General features: G+C 36.3%; 3 protein-coding genes across 4 annotated transcripts; all 3 read right to left on the bottom strand.

Moving 5' to 3' along the window:
• Positions 1-897: 897 nt before the first annotated feature.
• LOC148958637 (ATP synthase peripheral stalk subunit d, mitochondrial-like) lies at positions 898-3853 on the bottom strand. The gene is made up of 6 exons (XM_089112138.1): positions 3655-3853; positions 2904-3000; positions 2687-2758; positions 2535-2597; positions 1861-1902; positions 898-1156 (listed from the first exon to the last, which is right to left on the bottom strand). Exons 1-6 carry the CDS (start codon positions 3774-3776, stop codon positions 1061-1063), a joined length of 492 nt encoding a protein of 163 aa, XP_088968264.1. The 5' UTR covers positions 3777-3853; the 3' UTR covers positions 898-1060.
• A 167-nt stretch (positions 3854-4020) lies between these two features.
• On the bottom strand, positions 4021-22353 carry LOC135692212 (RAD50-interacting protein 1). Of its 2 annotated transcripts, XM_065210285.2 has the most exons (14): positions 22059-22353; positions 20978-21219; positions 20182-20355; positions 19110-19247; positions 18635-18761; positions 17696-17809; positions 16734-16959; positions 16000-16137; positions 15200-15399; positions 14274-14542; positions 13497-13677; positions 12719-12837; positions 11929-12079; positions 4021-5154 (listed from the first exon to the last, which is right to left on the bottom strand). In XM_065210285.2, exons 1-14 carry the CDS (start codon positions 22197-22199, stop codon positions 5140-5142), a joined length of 2235 nt encoding a protein of 744 aa, XP_065066357.2. In that variant the 5' UTR covers positions 22200-22353; the 3' UTR covers positions 4021-5139. The 2 variants fall into 2 exon arrangements, with proteins under 2 accessions (XP_065066357.2, XP_088968260.1); XM_089112134.1 differs by lacking the exon at positions 4021-5154 and having other exon boundaries at positions 11619-12079.
• LOC148958636 (uncharacterized) lies at positions 5417-10065 on the bottom strand. Its single transcript, XM_089112137.1, has 2 exons — positions 9870-10065; positions 5417-6145 (listed from the first exon to the last, which is right to left on the bottom strand). The coding sequence occupies exons 1-2, from the start codon at positions 10000-10002 to the stop codon at positions 5496-5498; spliced, it is 783 nt and encodes a 260-aa protein (XP_088968263.1). The 5' UTR covers positions 10003-10065; the 3' UTR covers positions 5417-5495.
• Positions 22354-22374: the final 21 nt, after the last annotated feature.

Genomic DNA, 22374 nt, shown 5'->3' with positions numbered 1-22374 from the left:
ACGCCCAAACCCTGCCTCTTTTTCTTTGAATTCTGAGTAAGGTATTAAAACTTACAACAAATAAATTCAGGGAACAAGATGTGTCTGACATGTTTAAATTAAAGTCAGACGAAAGTAAAATTATAAAACTTAAGAAAAACGCATATAGTATACAGCGAAAAGATGATTGCCAAATTAAATCAAAACATGAAGAAAAGAAAAAAAGAGAAAAGGGAAACTACCATTTCAGAAGATTTCAATATGGGTTTAAGGGATATCTTAACAGCAATACATGGCTACAAACATAGCTATGACTGAGCAAAAAGCAAACAATAAATGAGAATTTAATTACGTTTCATAAAAAGTCTTTGGCACATGTAATTTTTAGTGTTTTAATGATTATTGATGTTATGGCCCAAGAAAGTCCTTATAATCTCCTTCAATTTCCTTAAAATGGTACTTTATTGATGTCTCTAAATATTATATGAAAGATTTGCTATATTTCTTTATATAAATTATCCAAGGGTAGCAAAATTGGCACTCATCCTCTTCAATTAGTCATGATCACATCAATATTTTATAAATTTCAGGAGTTTGAAACAAAAAATTTTTGTACCACATTGAGAGATTGGTTGAACTTTTTCAAACTGAAGTGAAAATTAGCCTGTGGTACTATACTGCACATGACGTCTTTCCTGGAAATTCTGTGTTTGTGCTATAGTAACTGCTACGAAACGGAGATTTGGCGAGATATATTATTAAATGGAACTTTTGTTGAACAACAACAGAGAGCTTCATGTTGAATGTCTACACAGTTACTTAAACAAACAAATTGTATCCCTGAAATGTGGTAAATAAATCTTTGATTCATGCTAACTTCAAATCTTGAGAATCAAGAGCAAGAAAATACACTTGAAATATGACTGTTTCTTTTCTTCAAATAATGGACAAATTTAACATTCTTTGCTTTCAAACTTGTTGCAAATCAAACCATTTACTATACTTTGTTGGATAATACAAACAGGAGCAAACATTTGGGGTGATTTCAAAGCTCTTTCAAATTAAAACAAAATTGGGAATGTCACTTTCCAACGCCAGTGAGGTACCATCTGTGGTTTTTAATATCATCATCTATTTTTGCCTTCAGCTCTGGTTTATCAGCCAAGTAATCATCAATCTATACAAGAAAAGTAAATATTCATAAAATATTATGATGAGTTATTTAGACTTAATTAATTTTAAACAATTTTCCATGATCAGAAGCATAATTTATTCAAATATTAATCATAATTCTAAGCATAAGATAAAAAATAGATTTAAAATCAAAATTTAAAGGCATTTGACACACAGGTAATAGTGGCTTACATCCACTCAACCATCAGCGTTTGTCAAATCAAATTGCGCACAGAGAAAAGCATGTGAACAGTTTCTGCCTTTCTGCAAATCGGTGAAATCCTAGCACACAGTGGTTTCATGTGAGCAGTTTCCAATTCCTTTCATACGCGCATGCTCTGATCAATTTTGTCTGTTAGTAAGTTGTTTCTGGGATTCACTGTACTTATGCATGTAAAATGCCTTTAAAAACATCAAAGATTGAACTTGTATGTATAATATATAAAGAGTTAGTGAACTGATACTCATCATGCTCTTTAATACCCTAATTAACTGAAAGGCTACAAGCCTACTGGAAGCATTGAAAGGAATTGCTACCGCTACTTATTCCATCGTTGGTATTAGTATTATGTCTACCTTATAAGTGTAAGTCATACTCAGAAATATTGTGAGCATTTAAACCCACCACTACAGCTATAATATTAACATGTCTTGATAAAATGGTTTCTAAAAAACAAACAAGTAGTGCACAGATTGATGCACTCTTACCGTCATTTCATCAAATGGTTTCTCAGCTTTCAATTTATTTAGCTACAAAAAACAAAATATCTTTAAATAAAATAAAAAAGAAATTGGAACATTGTCAAAGAAGTATATACATACTTCAGTATCATGTAGGGATTCCCCTATTTAGTGCTATTTTAGAGATTCCTTTAAGGAAATCTTTATCAATACCAATATATCTCCAGTTTATGGATCATTTTTGAAAACTACAAGGAACAAAAAGCAGACAAAAAACAAAGCTGGTTCTGATATACCAGTTTTGTATTGTCTGTCACTTGCTTTGGTCACAAAAGATGAGTAGAGTTTTGTTAATTGATGAGACATTTATGCCTCACAATTTACCATTTTGCGTGAGTGATCAAATGCGCACATGGTTGAGTATGTGTGAGTACTGACGTGATCATGAGTCATCTCAAGGCATCAAACAAAAAGGGCCTGCATTTGAGCTCAATTTAGAAACCAAGGTGCTTGTTTCTTGCCAACTTCAATGATCTCATACATTGAAATTGGTATAAACCAATGAGAAGACACACAATTTGACCCAACCTTCCATGTTAATGGATACAAGAATCCTGTTAATGATATAGCGGATTTTTGTGTTCTTATTTTGTGAAAGTTTGCAGAATTAGTTTACAACAAAATTCAATCATCGAACAAACCTCTGCTTGAAGGTGTGCTACCCTTTCATTTGCTTCAGTAACTTCCCTTTTAATTTCTGTCTCCTAAACAAAACATAAAAGAGTTGAAAAAATTGACCAAGTTCACAGGCAAGTTAAAGTACAATATTCAAAAAATTGTTTGCCAAACCTACCATTTCAGCTTTGTGGGCCTCAATTTTGACAGATTCTGTATCTTTTGGGTATGGAACACTCAAGGCCTCATACTAAAAGAAGAGATGATGCATTAGAACAAAATAAATTTATCAATTGAGTTGCACACAAGCAAGTGTGTATCTAATAATAAAGTAGGTATGAACAGCTTCTAAAATCTTACATTTTAGTTCTGAAATAACAACAAGAACATCATACCTGCTTTTTGAAAGTCTCAACAAGTCCTGGTTTGGCAATAGTTTTTGCAAAGAAGTCCCAATCAATTGTTGGTGGTTTGTCAGGGATGGAGGTCAGGCTAAAGAGGATGGGAAAAATAAAGACATTAAAGAAATACAAAAAATAAATGACATTGTGACAATGTCAGATTTATGCACACACTCAATGGAAATATTGTATTATAACTGCAGAAAAGATCTGAGGCACCCTAACCTTTAGAGACATTTTGACAAACTTTTGTCTTGCATTACCCAATTTAAAAACAAGGCAAACTACCCATAGTCATTCATATCCTGACATTTGTCTTTCACAATGTATTTATCAATGAGCAGAATAACATACTTTATATATTTATGCTTATACTCATCAACATATATATTATTTCAAGCAACTTTGGGGTGTCTATAGCCACAGTCTATTAAATACACAAAAAGTATTCATGCTTTTATTATACAGTGGAAATATGGAGAGAGGTTTTCTAATCAATTTTACTGTTTAAATTTATAGCTTATTATATTCCTAATGGCCAAAACATACCAAAGCAGTGCTTAAACGTTCCAACAAGACAAAAATACTTTCGCCTAAAACGGTTTTGTCTGTTTCAGAGCTTGAGATATAAAAAAGCATGCTTTCTTCGAAAGAAGATAAAATCAATTATAATAATAAAAATATCTAAAGAAAGACCGTAAACAGACAATCATGTTGGTAATATCAAGTATCTTTGATCAGTTACCCAGAGCGTAGGTTTTCAAATTTAGATCTTAGTCCATTGAAATCTGCTCTAGCAGCTACTGGAACCTTCGTAGAAAGTGCTATCCAGTCGACAGCTAACTGACCGGCTTTTCGAGCTGCCATTTTGAGATATCGAACAGTCTGCTTCTTGCTCCGACTCCCTTTAATGCTTCAGTACGAGCAAGGCTTAGGCCACTAGACTCGGTTGCATTGTGGGTAAACGCAACAGCAACTACAAAGCAGAAGTTGGACGGGGACGTTTTGGGACGCCTGTTAGGGAGACTTCAGTCAGTTCTTTCATTCGTCAAATTTTCGTTTTCTTTGCAGATCGTAATGAAGAACTGAGGTCAGAAGGGGCGAAGAACCCAACTGTAACAGTATGGTCGGAAATACATGGGCAGCTCCCACCCCCCATTTGTATAACACAAATATTTGTATGATAATTGCCCCTGCTTCCGACGACCCTGTGTAAAGCTAAAAAGTTATTTTATCGGAAAACTCTCTATCTTTTCGGAATATATCATGCTGTCTTAGACAGTCTGTCTATCACACTTTTTCCTAAAAATAAGCAGTAAATCAAAGTTCAGGCTGACTGTTCTTATTTTCTTTGAAAATCTGAGGCTGGATTATTCTTAATTTGTTCTTAAATTAAAATGTTGTAAGCTGTGCCATCGCTAGATTTTTCGTTCTTAAGAGGTGTTCAGGCCTCATTTGCTAACAAAGTGAGCGAGACAACCTTAATTTGCCGACAAGTTTGAATATTCACCGAATAAGCTCTCATACCTGGCTAAAAATCATCGTTTTGAGATAAAACGTTGTTCAAATTGCATTTAACAGCAGCTCAGCCTCAGCTTGTTCTTAATTTGTTCCTAAATTTTAAAAACTAATTAAAAAAAAAGTGTATTTATCCAATTGGTACATTTTTAGAGGAAAGGTCTTAAAGCTGCATACGAAGATTGTATTCTGTCGCTCTGAAACTGATTGGCAATCTCATTTACAATTAAATTCTTTTTAGGACTTTGGTCTGAAATTCTCTTTTTCTCGCCCCTCGAATGCATTTTCCTGCCTCCGCTATTGGGTTGTTCCAGTGCTGGTGTAGCTTGCTTCCAGAATATTCCAGAATAGGGGGCCACATACCAAAAGACGATATTTTCCCGACAAACTAGGGATTTTGTGGACCAACTGAAGATTTACCGAACAACTCATGAAGAATTGAGGGTGTCACAACACAACCCCACACCCTCGTTAGCTAGGCCTCGGAGTGGATCTCGGGCAGGGATAGATCTCGGGCAAGAGTAAAGATGTTACGTAAAATTGTTTATAGATATATGAAATTGTGGTGTGGTTCAAGTGGAAAAAAGTCCTAGAGAAGTTAATATTCTGATTGACAACACACTCACGCGGGCCGGACAGGAACATCAAAAGGGCGTCCTTTGCTTCAGCGGGCTCGCTTTTGCTTGCGTAAACGCGCTTTGGTTTCCGATTTTCAGGTAGGATTGACCTGGGAATGACAATATTTGTCAAGCACTTATAGAGAACCCAAATTTAAATCTTAATAAGAAATTAAAGCATGGAGAAAATAAGATATCCTCCCAATAAAAAGGCCAGTTAACTGAACTGCTGGGTTAAGAATGACCCCAAAATTTTTTTGAGTAAACGCAGTTTGAGAAAAAAATTTAACATCATATTGGAACCCGTATTGCCACATCTGGAAAAAAACAACAAAATTTGAAAGGCTGAATTTCAGCAGAAGAGAGACTCGCTCCAGCTTTTAGATGAGTTCCCACATTTTATAAAAAAATACTTATGTAGCAAGATGTATCTTATGCAGTGATTATTTTTTCAAGGCCTGTACGTTGCAAATTCGTTGAAATTTCCATATACTGCTTCGTGCAAAACTTGCTTAAGTCTAATTTCTACGCCAGTTCTTTCTCTCTCTGGAATTTTTTTCAGCATGGGTAATAAACTCAAAACAAAATGTCTGTCAAAGTCATTTTCCTCCCTTTCTCTTCTGTCGTTATCTTGCAGGAGCAGCTGTAGTTTATGCTTCTCTATGTCCACTTTCTCCATCTGAATAGCAATTAGTCCTTCTGCCTCACCATCCCTTTGATCTCTTCTTCGTTTTCTTTTATTCGCTACTTTTGGAAGGGCCGTATAAACTGTTGCATCTTTTTTTGGGACAGTTTCTTCCCAAAGTAAAACGTTCTTTGTCTCCGACAGACTTTGCAATGAGGGTACAGGAGAAGTGACATTTGGCTCGTTGTCTACGGTTTCTGCTGAGACAGCCGCAGTCGAAGCAGCTGTATGGTTGCCGGACAACATCTTTTCAACCATGGGATCTCTCAGAAAGAACATCATTTTGAAGAAGACCCACTTTGATAGGTACTGATCAACTGGCAGACTAGGATCATCCGATTTTCCGATTGGCACCTTTCTCAATTCGACACGAAAGTTGTCTCTAAGTGATTTCCATTTCTTCTTCACAATATCCACTGAAAAAAAAATTCAGTCAGTAAGTAGCAACTTCTCTCTTTATTTTAGGTTCATGGCTACAGATGAGCCTTATCATTCACTAGCACTCCAATTTAAAGTTTCAACAGTTTCAGGAATTGTCAAGAGATAACAAAAATTAGTTGCGCCTGCTTACAGAAGAGGTTCATGCCTATTCCACCAAACGGCCTCATCATAAAATGCAAAAGAAAATTTTGGACAAGTAGATAACATGCATGTTTGAATAAGAAAATGCTGGACCAATCCTGCCAATAATGGGACAACTACCACAACTATTTTGCTATTGTTTTCTACAAGTAGCATCTACATCTACTAATATTTTTTACTGTTCTGCGTCCAAGGTTTGGGAGATTCTACCCTGGGTACCAAAGCCAAAAAATTTCGAGCACATAAACAGAATCTTCTGTTTCCGCCCAGGGCAGTGCTGAGAAAAAGGGGGTCAGAGGGGTTACTGACCTAGGGGCTCAAGACTATAAGGGCCAATAAATAATATAATATAAAACTCAATTAGAATATACAACAAATTTTGAAAAATAACTCGGTTAGAAACTTATTAGACGGGTTTTGCTCGAAGTTAGTAATCGAGCGTATTTCATTTTTTAGGATTTTTTCAAATGCAAAGATTAAATTATTATAAAATGGCCAAAGAAGTAACAGCTAATCAACACAATTTACAGGCACCACGGAGCAGGGGGCTGGGGGCTTTAGCCCCCTACTTTTTGCAAAAAATGCCAAATATTAAGTAATAAACTACCAGTAAAGCATTTTCTATACGATTTTAGGCCCCCACATTTTTTAAACCCCCCCCCCACTTTTATCAATGCTCCGCAGTGCATGATTTAGCCACTATAAATATTTCGGAAACTAAATAAGCCACCAAAATAATTTTAGCAACCATCCTCTCAAAAATTTTCCCCGGAACCCTAAATGATTCTGCCTTAGACGTGTCTTGCTATTTTTCTTTCGTTTTGACAGGAGTGGCGGCATGGGGGGGCAAGGGGGGGCTTTAGCCCCCCTAGATTTTTGTTAGCCCCCCCGTCGGCAGCCAATCAATTTTTGCTTTCTCAATACCACATGGCACTTGATGGATGTCACCCGGTTTACATGTTGTTTGAATGACATAAATAATCGAGGAAAAAACTGCACTGGCTGGTTTATGGTTTTCTCAATGGCTTTTCTTCGGCAATTTTACTATCATAGTGGCATTATATCCTGTCGCTTCCGTGAAAGCTGTGACTTAATTTCATGGTGCTCCTTCGCATGACCCACAATACCATCGTGCTCCTCTGGGTTGAAATCCCTGTTGCTGCTCATGCGAATGCCGATTCATGCAAAACGTGCAGAGATGCTTGATTTGGATCATGTTTTGGACCGTTTCAAGGAAATTTACCCTAACAACAGCAAAATCACGCTGTCATAAATAAAGTCTTTAATGAATTTTCTTCTTAAGGGATTCTCTTTTCGTTTCAAGACATTATTATTGCCAATGAAAACATTTCGATCATTAGCACATTATGCGTAATAAATTTTTCAAAAAACACTTCTTGTCCTTTTTCATCAACTATTTTTCAATAGCATTGTTCACCGCATAGCTTGCGACAAACAAATGGTTAGAGAAAACCATCGATTAACTTCTTCCAACATAGATAGGAAGAAATATTCAACAATAGGCAATATTTGCGCATTAAGTTTCTTACAAGGCACAAATTGCCGAGAAAATCTCGTGGACTCCGACACAGGTTGGAAAGTGGGGGCGGGGAGGGGGCAAGGGAGAACTTTGCACCCACAACAAACGATTTTGGAAAAATGCTCTATTGCTTGCTTTATATGCTTGCTGGCTCTTGGAAAAATGCTCTTTATCGGTGCCCCTTTCATTGGAGGTGCTGCTCAGGGGCGTCGCGACTGGGGGGTTGTCACACCCACCCCAATAGTATCTCAATAGGAAATTTCAGGTAAAATCCGCTCGGTGGAAGAAACGCTTTAGGTATTTCAGAGACCTTCCTGTCATAAAATCAATAAAGGATCAAGCAATCTTAGGTAAAATTGTGCCTCGTGTTCATTTCTCCTAAAGTTTCTCAGTAGAAGCGTCAACTGCAATTCACTATGAGCTCCAGATTCTTCTTAACATTCATAAGGCATGCTAAGATGGAGAGAGGGATCTAAATTTAAAAGTAACTGACAACCTGGTATTTTTCAAGACCACGGCGAAATTGTTGTTTTTATCTGCTGTAAAAAAGTTTTGCAAAAAGACAATAATTTTAAATAGGATTAGGAGGATTGCTTTAGTGAATCTGCCTAAGAGAGTGCATTTTCCAGGGAACTAGAAGCATCACAATTCGAAAATTTCCTCCCCCTTCGGCGGCAACCATGGTGCCGCCTCAGGTAGTAACTATATATTTTGCCCGTCCCGATATAGAGATTTGACAAGACTAATGGGAAAGTCGGTTATTATCATACAGAGTTAGATTGACAAAATGTATTGCAGAGGTTTGTGACACCAGCTAAAAAGTTTCAGGCAATAATTTTTTAATCAGGTAAATTTGCATTCCACACCCCCCCCAAACGAGGCTTGCCTCGCGACGGCCCTGCCTGCTATATGGGGCAAATCGAATTTTTTTTCGGTCGGCAATTTGACACATCCAGCGTCGGCAGTTACGGAGAATATAAACTTCGGCACCTTCAAGGTTTGTCTCTAGCGCCACCCCTGCGTTTTGACCCGGGGTCCGTAAATCCTCTCCGTGGCCCTAGCCCAGGGTAGCAAATTAAATGACCCAGAAGACGCATAAAGTCATTAAGAACATGTTTGGAGTGGGCACACGCATATTTGGTTGTATAATGCCTGTATATTTAGTACCCCCGTTCTAGCGAGAGAACAATAAGTGACCCTTTTCGACGAGTTTTCGCAAAATACAAAAACCCTCTTTGTTTTGTGAAAAAATTTGACGTCACCCCGTCTTTTGCAAAGCACGCGGGTTACATCGGGAAGAAAACAGGAAAGTAGAGTAGGCCTTGTGGTGTGGGTGAAGATGTAACATAAATTTTAAAACAACACAGAAAGCAATAAAGCAAAACTAGGGATTACTTGTATTGTCTTTAGCTGGCCTGGGCAATTCACAATAGGGTCGTTCAGGACTTTCGTCTGGTGTGGGCTGGTTTTCGGGCCATTTTAAACAACTGTCGGAGTTTGTTCGGGCATAAACTTGGGCATTTGAACGAGCGAACAGAACAGCTGTTACTGTGAATTGCTTGTTTTCAGCTACTGATAAGGGTGAATAAAAATTTTTAAATCTGTTTTTCGCATTTTACAAAATACCTTATCGAAGAGTCGCAGTAACTTTTTCGACGTTTCATGTCAAAGCGTTCGCTTGGCCTGAAATAGCCTGCGTGCAGAAAGGGCCTACCTTCGAATGATTTTCAAGATCAAAAAGACTGTGGAGGGGAAATCGTGATCCGGTGGGAGCCGACCTGCATCAGGCTCTACGGAGTACCAATTTAAGCATTGATGTCAGAAACATTTAAAATTGACAATATACCTAGAAACATTTTCTCCGATCATTCTTATAAAAATGTAACTTTATTTGGAGTTTTTGCTCTTCTAGAGTTTTTGAGCAACAATGTTTATTTTAAAAAAAAATTTGAAATATAATGTTCAATTTTATTTTATTTTATCGGCCTTTGAATTCTGAGAAAATTGAAGATACAAACCTTTTAACCGCATTACTTCTGCGACCTCTGTCCAGCATTTTTCAGTAAAGCCCCTGTTACTGTGGTTGGGATTTTTAGGATCCCATAAAGCTGAACGTTTCTTCACTTCTGAAATAAGAAGTTCGAAATCCATCTTGTTTGCACGCGCATGTGAGTAACCAACTACAGTCTACTTGCCAGCCAACAAGCCTTTTAGTCTCAGCAAGCTGCTTTGCGCGTGCGATTATCTTTGGATCATGAACACTGCGGGGGATTGGCAAAACGGAAGTCGGCAAGCACGTTTAGGCGCCTGTGAAAGGATTGTGTATTGTGGACGCAGCCAGCTTCTTTTCCTGCAATGAGGTGTATACCTCATTGTTTTCCTGTAACTAGGCCTTAGACCCGGGACCCATAAATCCGGGGTTCACGCTGGGCGCTTGATGAAGAGGGCGAGTTTATGCTTACTTGCCCCCACTTTTGGCTGTTCACACAGGCCGCTATCTACTTGTGCAACGGCATTGTTCATAAGAATTATTTTGTTTAAAATACGTTCATGTTTGTTGACAACTTGCTATTGACGGAGGCTGTTTTTTAAATCAGTTCGAGGTGAGTTCATGTGATCAATGTCAGGCCTACCACTGCAGCACAAAATTCATGACTCTGACACAACGCCGGATCTGTTTTTACTTCCAAATCCGAAACGATACGATAAGCGGAGTGGTTACATTGGATAAAATGCGAAGCGGAGTATTTTGGATTGACTTTCATTCCGGTTCAGTGGCGGCTCCAGCCTGGGTTTTTAGGGGGGGACAAAAGGTGTGTCCGGGACCACGCCCTTTTAGACCAGACCCTTTCCCCCTGATTGAAACATTTTCTTCCGGAGGATACAACTTCTGTCTTCTAAGAAATGTTTTTTAAATGTGACGATCTAGATAACGCACCTATCCCCCTCCCCCGAAGTTTTCTCATCAGGTTTGCAAGAATCTCAAGGACCGACTTTCCATCCCCCCCCCCCGGTTTGCCAATCCAAGGCGTTTGGAATTTTCACTGCATCGTGCAGCTGAAACCCCTAGATCCGAAGTAAAAAACCAATCCGGGTGAATCCAATCCGGCATCGTGCATCTCAGGGATGTAGTAGCAATAAAAGTTTTGATTAGTAACAATGAAACTGTGCTGTTTCGTTTTTGTAAATTTTGCTTTTGTTTACTCCAATAGCAGGACCCTGTGCTCAGTGGTGTAGTGCTATCAAAATAACAAGGGGGGGGGGCTCTTGCATAAAAAGTTTAAAAAAACAATAGCAAAAGTAGAAATTTAGTCCCGTGAGCCCCCCAGTACTACACCTCTGTCTGTTCTCCTACCTCAGGCTGTTTAAAGATTAACTTTGCAATGCTGTGAAACCGAAATTCCTATTGGGGGGAGGGGGGCTGGGGTCCCACTGTATTGCTTCCCATTCGGTACACTGTTATAAAGAAAATATAGTACAGTTTGACATTACTGGGGGGCTCCAGCCCTTTGCACAATCCATTTACTGAAAATCCAAGCAACATCAAAAATCTGTGCATAGGTATAAAAAATTCAAGAGGACTGATCATTTCATCACACATCACTTCTGTTGCAAAGAGAATATTCATGGACGCTTTGTTCGGGGTATGACGTTAAAGAAACGATGTTTAATATTTAAGAAAAAGCCTTCCTCAGTCTTTGAAACAGACCAGGTCTAAACATAATATGCAAAACAAAGAGGCAAATCTCTATTTTTATGTCAAGACTTCAATTTTCCCTTATCCAAAAAATTCGCTGAAAAAAGTAGAAAAGCAACCCTGTTCACGGTTCAATACAAAAATGGAATACCTAAGAATAGAAATTAGGCTGATATCAAAGAGAATACTGAAAACCTAAACTCAAAAGGCTAGAGGGTGATTGAGTCAGTGTAACTTCATTGACTGCATTATTAAAATTCTAATCTTTAAGATTGATATAGGCCTTTAGGCCTAATATAATTTATACTAAATACATAGCAATGAGGTCAAATTTTTGGCCAGTCAATTCTAGAACGTAAAATTTTCAAAGCGGTTTCTACCGATGTATTTTTCACCCCAACATCCAACAAGGCATTCTTTGCACAATTTTCTTTATCTTCAGTTTTATTTTTATCCGACGACATCAAAGCTTCCTGCAGTAGCACACCTGATCCAGAAAGAAGGTTTAGCAGGGTACAAGCATCTTTTGTCCTGAAACAGAACAATTTCTGATAAATATTTAAACAGCCAGAAAACAAAGCTTGATATAATACCACTTATTAATTGATACCACAAACTTTGATCTAAGCATGATTATGCTAAACTGAAGCTTACAAGCTGTTTCTAGCCTAAACAAATTTTAGTATGCTGGTATTGTTAATATCACTAATAGCTTAAACAATTGAAATTCAATCTCACACTTTGACGTTTGATATCAGAGTTATTGTTTAAATGAACAATTTTTTTGACCGTGTTGAATACTTCGAAATTAAATGCTTTCAACCACGGCAGAAAACGTTGACCAACCTCTTCATATAATTAATTTGAGAATTAACCATACTTCGAATTTTGAATTTTCGCACCAGGTTTTCTATAATATCAAGCTTTTCACATGGCATGCACAAAAATTTATTGCATGGCAAACTATCTAAAGAAAAGGGAAAACAATTCTACGCTTGCCTCCGTCAAGCACATAGCCTCTTTCCGAATCAGGCTAAGAGCTTCAATGTGTACCTCTCTCCCCCAAAGGCAGCATCTCTCCCCCAAAGGCAGAGAGACATGTACTCCTAAAGTTCCTTAAAACTATGAACTCCTAAAAACAGTAAAACTTTTTAAGTAATTACTACTCACATTTTAAAAAATGAATCCGGTTTGGCAGTGTGCTCTTCAAAGATCAGGAACAAATTTTTTGTTAAATCAAATTTAATCTGTGAAGCGCCTCCCTCATTGAAATGACTTTTCAAAATCACCTGTACACAAATTAAATCATCTTTAAAACGTAACAGCAAAACTTGGATTCTATAGCATAGAAATGAATCCTTATCTGTTGGGGCACTAAGTAGAAAAAATGCATAAAGGAACAAACAGTTTTAATACATTAAGATCGTGCTACGTGCACATTTCAGTATTTATCGTACAGTTATCCCTGCATGTAGGAACGTACAAAAATAAGAAGCTACAGACAATTATATTTCATTCTAACTATCTTGCTGATCCTTATATTCTTAACAATAAGGTAAAATAAGAAGAAAAGTCTTCATATTGCATATTCAGTAGGCTTTAAACATCAAGTTACAGTCAAGATACTAAGCTGCTGGAGTCATTCAGTTGAACTGGTCAAGTTCCTATAGCGGTTGACTATGACCTTCAAACAAGAATCTCTATACCCTGAACTGAACCTAGCTACCTTCTATAGAGGAATCTAACACAGCTTGACCCTCATAAAGTTTGTTTTTGATATCCAATGATAAACTGTATAACATAGCACTCAAAATAGAATGTGGTCAAGAAAAAAACCTTTATTCCCAGCTTGAAAATTTGGCAAAATTGAAAGAAGGAAAATATGTTCGTCCCAGTTTGGCACCATCAAGATTTTGCTACTACACTTTAAATACTGAGCAATACGTACTTCCTCAAATATTAGCCTGTCAACAATTTGTGCGTACTTCTGCCAAACTTTGCCAAAGATCGAAGAACAGAGTTCGTCATTCATTGACTGCAATGTCTCTTTGACATTCATCAAAACAATGCAAGCTGAGCTAGACAGCATCTGCGTGACGAGATCTTTTGGTGGTGGGCAGCAATGCCATCTGAAAGAAATAACATTCAGATACTAGATAGTCTACCAGCTAGTGATCGCTTAGCCTTTAAGAAATGAGGTCTTTTGAATTACAGCTATTGCTTGGGGATGCCCAGAGGGATGGGGGGGGGGGGGTGGCTTGATGAATTCTTCATTTTTGTCAAATTACAGCCGCATTATTCCTCTAAAATCGATTGCTGACAAATTCACTGCTAGCTTTACAAAACTAACGCATTGTTAAATTTCTAATTCAGTTTCATTCAAAGATGTAAATATTTGTGAATGATACCCCTTGTTACCCGGCGCAAGAGGACGGGAGTATGAAAAGGCTTAGTTTAGTGCATTCAATCATTTAGCGGATATTATATATCAAATTCAATCCAGGCCTCGAATGAGGCTCAAAAATCTTGCGATGTAGTTTATGGGCTGTGAATTTTGAGCAAGCTTTTGACAAACAGAACACTATTTTAACATATGGACAAGCTGGGAAATGCAGAAACAAATACCTCTGTTAAGCAAAAACGACTTAAAAACCTGTTTCTTAGATTAAAAAGAAATTTGACTAGCTATGCATTAGCAAAACTAAGAAATTTTGAGTCGAAATACCTTTCTTCTCGATAAGGCTTTAATTTTGATTTTAAATCTTTCTCGCTGTTTCTAAGCAGGGATGTTGTCAAAGATTTGATGAAATCCTCCAGGGAACTGATTACGTCATCAAACAGCCCTCGTTCTAACAGCGAGTCCTGTTGATCACTGACTGCATCCATACTGCCAAAACTTACTTGTTCTTCAGCCAGGGAGTCATCCAGTCTGGTGCTTTTCGATAGCATTTTATCTGACTTTTGCGATCGTATGCAAAACAACTGTATGAAAAACTATGGAAAAATGGAATAAGATAAAGAGAGGCGGAGAAGCAGTAACAGAAAGTGATATCGTTAAAACTCTAATAGGCCACACGGTAGGGGGAAGGAGGCTTATTCAATTTTTAAGGTTCCATAGATAAGAGTCTAGAAAAGAACGTGGCTTATTGGAGATTAAGGTTTGTTCACAACTTCACAAGTAGAATATAAAAGTTATAAAATGTCTTTTTGTGTGTTTATCAAGCTACACATTTGTGAAAAATTACTAATACTAACAGACAGATAAATGGTTATATGTCGTGTTTCAATGAAGACTGATAATGATAATCATCTTCATCCGGCGTCAGATCAAAACCCATGGAAGAAGTTTAATTGAGAAGGGAGCTTTTTTCAAAGTTTTCCTTTACGATACTTTAAAATGAAAATAAGTAAACAGGATACTTGTTATACATTTCACATGGAGTAAATTCGAGCTATTGGCACGGGGCTTGTACACCTATTTCTAAAGTTCTTCTTATTGGCAATCTAGCAAGTCTTTCTTTGACAAGAAAAAAATTGAAGTAGGCACAACTTCTGGAGTCTTTTGTGCAACAGATGCAGCGTATTTAAAGCATAAATTGGTGAGCATTAACGTAACGCAGGACCTTTGCCGGGTAAGTTAGCTATACTCACAACTTGTTCGGTCCAGTCGGTCAGAATATCAACAATAAACTGAGACCCATTCAAAAGTGAATATATAGCTTTGTAATTCAGCGATGAAGACTCGATGTCACCGATTTCTTCCAACTTCTTTATGAAGTATTCCAACAGCATTAATTGCAGATCCAAGAATCTAAGTTGTGCTTCTGTATTGCCAAACGATTTGTATTTTTCTGCGAAAAAGAAGTCTCCACGTCACATCAGCCTTTTGGCTATAATAGTTGTTTCTGGGGTTTATTCTTAGAAGGAACAAAGCAGAAATCACTTTATTACGGAAGATTGTTGGAAGAAGGTATAGAGCAGCAAAAATAAGTGTTAGTTAATACTTCGAACTTATGTCAAATTATATTCAATATGATAGACTAAGAAAAATCGATAATAAATTAACTGTGTGAATTAAAGCGTCACTTGTTAGCTTTTAGCTTGTTGCACGGTGTCGAAACAAAAACGACAAAAAGCTCTTGTCCTCTGTTCCATTAAAATATTTTTGGGTATTTCGAGTTATGGAGACAAAACATCATTATTTTTTGGACCTTTAAAAAAAGTTAGTATCATTTCTAAAAAAGTTAATTTTGCTAAACAGAGTGGCAAGCAAGCGTAGAAAAGTAGGTTGGAAAAAGGTGATGCATCACAATCATATTAGAACTAATAACATATCATTCGCTTCTTTTCCAGAAATATTAAAACATCGTTATACATCTGTTTATTCTGATTCAATTTTCTTCCTTTACCTTTCTATAAAGATACTCTGATACTAATGCAAAAAACTTTACCAGTTATGAGTGATAGCTGTTCTATGAAATCTTCAACACAAGCGGGAACTTTCAAGTTGTTTTCTACATCAGGGTCACCGTATTTAGAAGTGAATGCTTCGTTCCCCAATAGAATGTTGTTTACTGCATCAATTGCGCCTGCAAGTGAAATGTTTTGCACTTTTTACTAGATTTAGCGTCTGTCGCACGTAATTCTCACAAAAAAGGAAGCATAAATCTTCTCATGCCGGAAGATTGAACTTTAGACATTCAGAAGGGGCTTTGCTGAGGGGACTTGGCCTCCCAATAATTTCAAAAATGCACATAAAACTATACAAAAATTGCTTTGCTTTTGGTTTTTTGCATGTTTAGCCCCCCCCCAAAAAAAACGTATTCACCCCCTCAATCTGTGATGTGCTCCGCGATCCTTGTATATATATTTACAATCGAAAACTTTCTTAGACGGCAAAAAAGAAGGCAGTGATGTAGTGCTATCGAAATAACAAGGGGGCACCTGCACAAAATGCTGCAAAAACAATAGCAAAATGGGAAATTTGCTAATTTTCGGCATTAACAACCTCCTGAGCCTTTTCGGCTCGATTAACAATTTTCGGCTCGACCTCCTGAGCCCCATAGCTCTATACCCCTGGTAGGAAGGAAAGCTCCAAGTTACTACTCGTAAAGATCAATCTACAAGATATCGAGCACTTAAAATCAGACCAGTAAACACAATTTTTATTAAAAGCACTACATACATTTCGTTTCAAGATCGATCCAATGATCGAGGTAGGGCTTTTGAAGCAAGACAGATGTACATCCTGGCAGTTGGCTTGGATAATCAAACAAGGATCGGAGTTCATTATCGAAAAGTATCGTTTCATCGATAAGATGTGAGAATAGGCTTTCGTTTGTGATTACTTGAGGTAGTGTTGTTTTGATCTTCTCCATGCACGTTTCCAGTAAGGCTTGTATAAACTCGTGCTAAAAGGAAGATGGGAATGAAAATATTGATTTTCATTCCTCAATACATACAATTAAAATCTGCAAAATTAATGTGATTTCTTTGTATAACGCAACAAAACATTACAAAGAGCAAAGAAAAATAAAAAATGTATAAAACAGCAATGGAAGTAGAGTCATTTTCGACGATATCAGTCACTTTTTTACATCAAACAAAACAGGCAATCGAAAATCAAAAGAATTGACGTAGGAATGAGCCTCTGTCATTTACAGTACGTTCTGGTAGTGAACAAATATGGATAAGTACGGAATTGCAACATGACCTTTATGTTTTCTCGAGCCACTGTAAACCAAACTTATAGTGCAGTGTGCACTTATCGATAAATTGCACCTCTACGGCGGGTCGCAAGACTTATCATTCAAAAAACGAGGGTTTTTGGGATGATGAAAGAGACTAAAAATCCATGATTGAACAAGTGAAAATAAATGCAGACTTCATTTTTATAATAACTGAACTGTGCGTTTTGAGTTATGAATCATTAACATAGGCCTAAAAAGACAGCAATTTTAGCAGAAAAAAGCGATGAACAGACAATACATGCTAAAGATGTCGTTATTGCAGATTAAATCGTGACACAATTTATCAAAGTGACAATATTAAGATAGCTAAATGTATAATTATTATACACCAATAATAGGAAGACTGAATGAAATGATCTACGGAATCAACACAGATAAAGAATTGGAATTTTCTTACTTGTACGTAATGGTTAAGATACCCTGCATCATCAATTATTGGTTGGACAAAACTTTCAAGAAATGAAGAATGATCTCTAATCCAATTTAATATCTGCGTGAAATACCATTCCGGCTACAAAAGTAGGAAAACGAATCATAATTAATAAGGGAAGGAAAAGTTTCAATTTTCAGATGTTCCTTGATAAAAAAAATCAGTCTTGAATTTCTTTTGCATTCTGTTTAGTATCAGTAAATTTAATAGTGATAGCTTTAGTGACTCTTGCTCGAACTAGTGATGGCAGCAGTGTTGTTAACACTTGCAAAGCCCAAAAAATAATCTAATAATCTCCCAAAGCCCATAAAAGATAAATAAAAAAAGAAATTTTCCTTATCACTAAGAAAATAATTACTGACAAAATATAAGAACATTATGAAATGAGAGAAAAATTAAACGTAATCAACATGCTTTATTATCTTGTTCCAGTTTACAAAGTATTTAACCAACCTTGTTTCTGTAACTGTAATAACTGTTATGCTTTTAATTATAACTTTTGTCAACTGCCCAAGCTGGATAAGTACATAGTTTTACTTGGATCGTGTATATTGCAGTATTTATATAGTACTCTTCTTCCGTAGTATACGAATGAAATTGAATGAACTTGGCAGGCATGAACTAAAAACTTGTTTGCTATTTACAAAATCTGCTAAAAGAAAAATTTCCACTCTCTATCTTTTAAAGTAAAAGTTAAATTCCATTACTTCTTTTTTGATAGTAATGTTCAAAATACAGCTTTGAGTTTTCCTCTAAGTTTTCTTTTAAAGTGATTGCAGAAAGAAGAAAACCGATTTTCCTTCTTGAAATGAGAGCGAGTTATGCTTTCTCCTAAGGGAAATTTACAACAGGCCACCTAGCATATATTTATACTTATATATTTATTGACTTTATCTTTTAAGTTACCTTTTCTAAATTGTTTGTTCGTCTTGATCCATAGAAATGGAACGCAAATCTCTTTTGGAATGGTTTCACAAGAATTTTTGTCAAGATGAGAGCATCAGTTTTACCTGTCTTCTCATAATTAATTTTTCTGTTTTTTGTTAAGGAGTTTGTTCTCTGTAAAAGTTTTTCTAAACGACAAATTTCAATGTTAATCCACTAATTGCCTTAATACCGATGAAAACTAGTTGATATGATAAAAAAGGCGACAAGATCACTAGTTAACGAACAACTATAACAACAATTTCTACACTAGGACTGCTTGTAAGCAAGTTTAATAGGGTTTGTATTCACAGGTGGGGAGGGGGTATAAGGGGAGAGGGTGTCAGAGGAGAGGGTGTAGCAAACACACATATTGCAGATACTTCGTGAAGGTCACTATAGACTTGTGTTCTCTGCATAGTTCAAGATTGCAAAAACATTGTTTGAAAAAGGATACTGAGAATCAAGTTTGAGAATAAGTTTTGTGATTGCACAAAACTTAGACATCACATCATCTTTATTATCTGCAATTTGAGGTGATGATGTTCCAGTTGCAAAAGGCCATTTCATTTTTATTAAGGTCTCATCCAATTCTCTAGAATAAAAACAGAATGATATCTATCAAATCTACACCAGCAAACTAAATTTGGCTTCCACAAGGCTCTTTGTTAACAAAGGTTGGACTTTCAAAGTTTTAGCACAATTGACCAGAGCTTGGCTTGGATAGCTGCATAAAACTTTCCAGATAGATTGGACCTAAGTTGAGTCTAGTAAGAATTCCACATACAAACAAGAAATCTGTATATTCTGTATACAAACAAGAACTCTAGTTGTATTGCTTTAGAATTGTTACACAAATCATTTAAAGAACTTTGAACAACACTCAGTTCTTCACTTGACCATTCTCACTGTTCTGTTACAAAAAAATTACTGAAAGATGACTATATGTGAACAGTATATGCTTCAAAAATGTAAACAGGGTTATTTTCTAATTGCTAAATACATCTGTAAACAAACATTTTGTATTTTCTCAAATAAGCTGCCACATTTGAATAAGCACACATCTCTAATTATGTAAACTGTACCCTGATTTAAAAAAAGTTCAATTACAAGGCTATTTTAATGTATGATATTTTTTCTGTCATGAACTATGGCTATTTCCATATATTTACAATCGATGTTCCTCAAGGAAAACTGAAAATAGTGTTTAAAAAAGTTACCCAGCTGATACAATGAAAGTATTTTCTAGGCATCTATAAATAGCCAAAAGGTTGGTGTGCTTTCAATGTTTCCAAGGTAATGTTTTGACCCTCTTATTCATATCAGTCAACTAGTGGTATGTTAAAGGTTGTAATCATCTACCCTAAATTTCAAATAAGCGAATAGGTTTGAAAAAAACAATGATGTAATAAGTGCACATGCTTGCATAAGCATGCACCTTTGGCCCTAGTTTGTTACATAAGCACACAGTGCCCTGATTTGAGAAAATATGGTAATCACATATTGAAAAATGAGTCATTAAATCATACCTCACTAACAAGTCAGAAAGAGCCTTAAACCAGTATTCCTGGGAAGTAACAGCATAGTCTACTAGATTTTGACAAGAAGAATCCTTCAGTCTTCCAGTTATTTCTGTCAAGTTATAAAAAAACTCAGTGGCAATTTCCAAGTTTCCAGCTGTCAGTTCCTTCTTCATTTCACTGCTGCAATTACAGAAACAATTTTGTCAGGTTAGGAAATATCATACTACAAGAAATTAGCAAAGAGGTGATTTAAAAGGCTTGTGTTTCTTTAACTTTGCTTTGCTAAGCAAAAAAAGGGGAATTCTTACCTTGAATGTAAGGAAAAGTATGTACTTTAGACAAACTTAACAGAATGATAAACTGGCTTAAAGTTAACGTCTATTAAAACAATAAATGTCAAACTAAATTGGGGATCCAAATCTCACGTTGCCCAAGAATTAGGGAAACAAGACTTCTAAAACAGCCCCCCTTGAAATGTGTTAACCTTTTTTCAGTATATAACATCCCACAGGAAATACAACGAGAGGTTTATAAATACTGCTATGTTGAAGATTTTGCAAATTCATGAAGAGTTTGTAGATTCAAGACTTTGTCTGCTTCAACAAAAATTAAAAAAACAAAGTTACATAATATTTTAGTTCCTTTAAATGATTATAACAAGTTTTGTGAAATTATACCTGCTTCTGTTAACATAAGAGTGCTAGGTAAAGGCTTGTTAAAAAGAACAGAATTGGGAAAACAAAAAATTAAAAATTTAAAATTTGTAATTAAAGAGTGTGGAGGAAATAAAAAATATACGTACCTCAAATGACTTATTTGGGCAACCCAGCTAAGGTAAACTTGAAGGCAATTAATTTGCTCAATTTCCTGATTAATATTCCCTATCTTTTCAACAAGTTCCTCATTTTTACTTGAGTATTCTTTGACTTTTGTTTCTTCAATTTCTTTTTCCTCTAATAATCTGTCAATTTCTTCTAACTGCTCTTTCCCAGCCAACTGAGCTTTTTCCTTTGTCACATCAGTTTCATTGCTGCATTTGGAAATCTAAAAATCAAGCAAAATGCAAAATAATAGGATAATTTAGTGCTTGTGATGTGCTTGTAAAGGATATTACTGAAAGTTGGAAAGAGACAGAAAATAAGTGTTGCATGAAGCTATATAAATATTATGCATTTGGATATAGCCAAAAGTAAAAGCACACAAATAGGCCGATCTATGAGACAGGTAAGTGTAAGGTTGGAAGACAAAATTTAAAATTGCACTCCAAATCTATCTGTTTGCAGGTCATATTATTGAACTTGTTGAGAATTTTTGTGATACACTGCAGACCGGTAAACAGACACACAAATATCCATGTTATAATTTTTGGCTAAATATTAGTATATCTATAAAGTTATAATGCTGAAAAGAGTATCTTATCAAGTTCTGTGAGAGGAAAGTTGTATCCTTAAAAGAAAATTTACGGTAAATATATGGAAATATGTTGGTGCTAACTTTTCAAACCTAGACAACCTTAACATGAAAAGGTTTTCTTAAAAATTACAAAATAGTTCCGGCCTGGTAAGCCAAAGTCTGAGACCATTTCAGTTGCTCGTTGGCTCCTGATATACTTTCCCTGCGGGCCTTAGGTTATCTTTGTGAGTGCTAAAAGCTAATACAAAAACAAATTTGAACGAGTTATTGATAAAGTTTGGCAACCGGATGCCCATAAATTTAACTCAGTTGATGCTGCTTGCTGCTACAGATCTTTTTATTGACATCCTTTCTAAGATCCTCACTTTAACATGCAAAACATATTGTCGAGACTTGTGACCGACCCTACTCCCTCCCATATATATTGAAGTTATATAGCTGGGAAAATGTTTCAATTGACTTCTACAAACCTTTAAACGAAGTAAATTGCTGAGATCTTCCCGCTCTTTTATTATTCTTTCTACTTCTTTGAGCCTGTCGAGATCTTCTCCGAATTCCTTGTCTAAGAACTCAACAACTTCTTCAGTGAATTCTGCGCCTTCGGCAGCCATTTCTCCGAATGTTATCGTGTTGTTGTTCAGTTTGTTGTTGTGGTTGTGCAAGGATGTCGCGGAAGAAATGTCACATGAACGCAAAGTTCGCGGTAGCGAAAATGCGGCGCGGGTGACAAAAAGTACGGAATTTGTTAATAGATAATACCATTGAAATTATTTCTAGAACGGAATT

This window comes from Rhopilema esculentum, chromosome 13 (genome assembly GCF_057945365.1).
Source record: "Rhopilema esculentum isolate cy_ngs chromosome 13, ASM5794536v1, whole genome shotgun sequence".
Classification (NCBI taxonomy): Eukaryota; Metazoa; Cnidaria; class Scyphozoa; order Rhizostomeae; family Rhizostomatidae; genus Rhopilema; species Rhopilema esculentum.
Note: the sequence above shows the minus strand (reverse complement) of the source record. Positions and strands in the feature narration are given on the sequence as shown.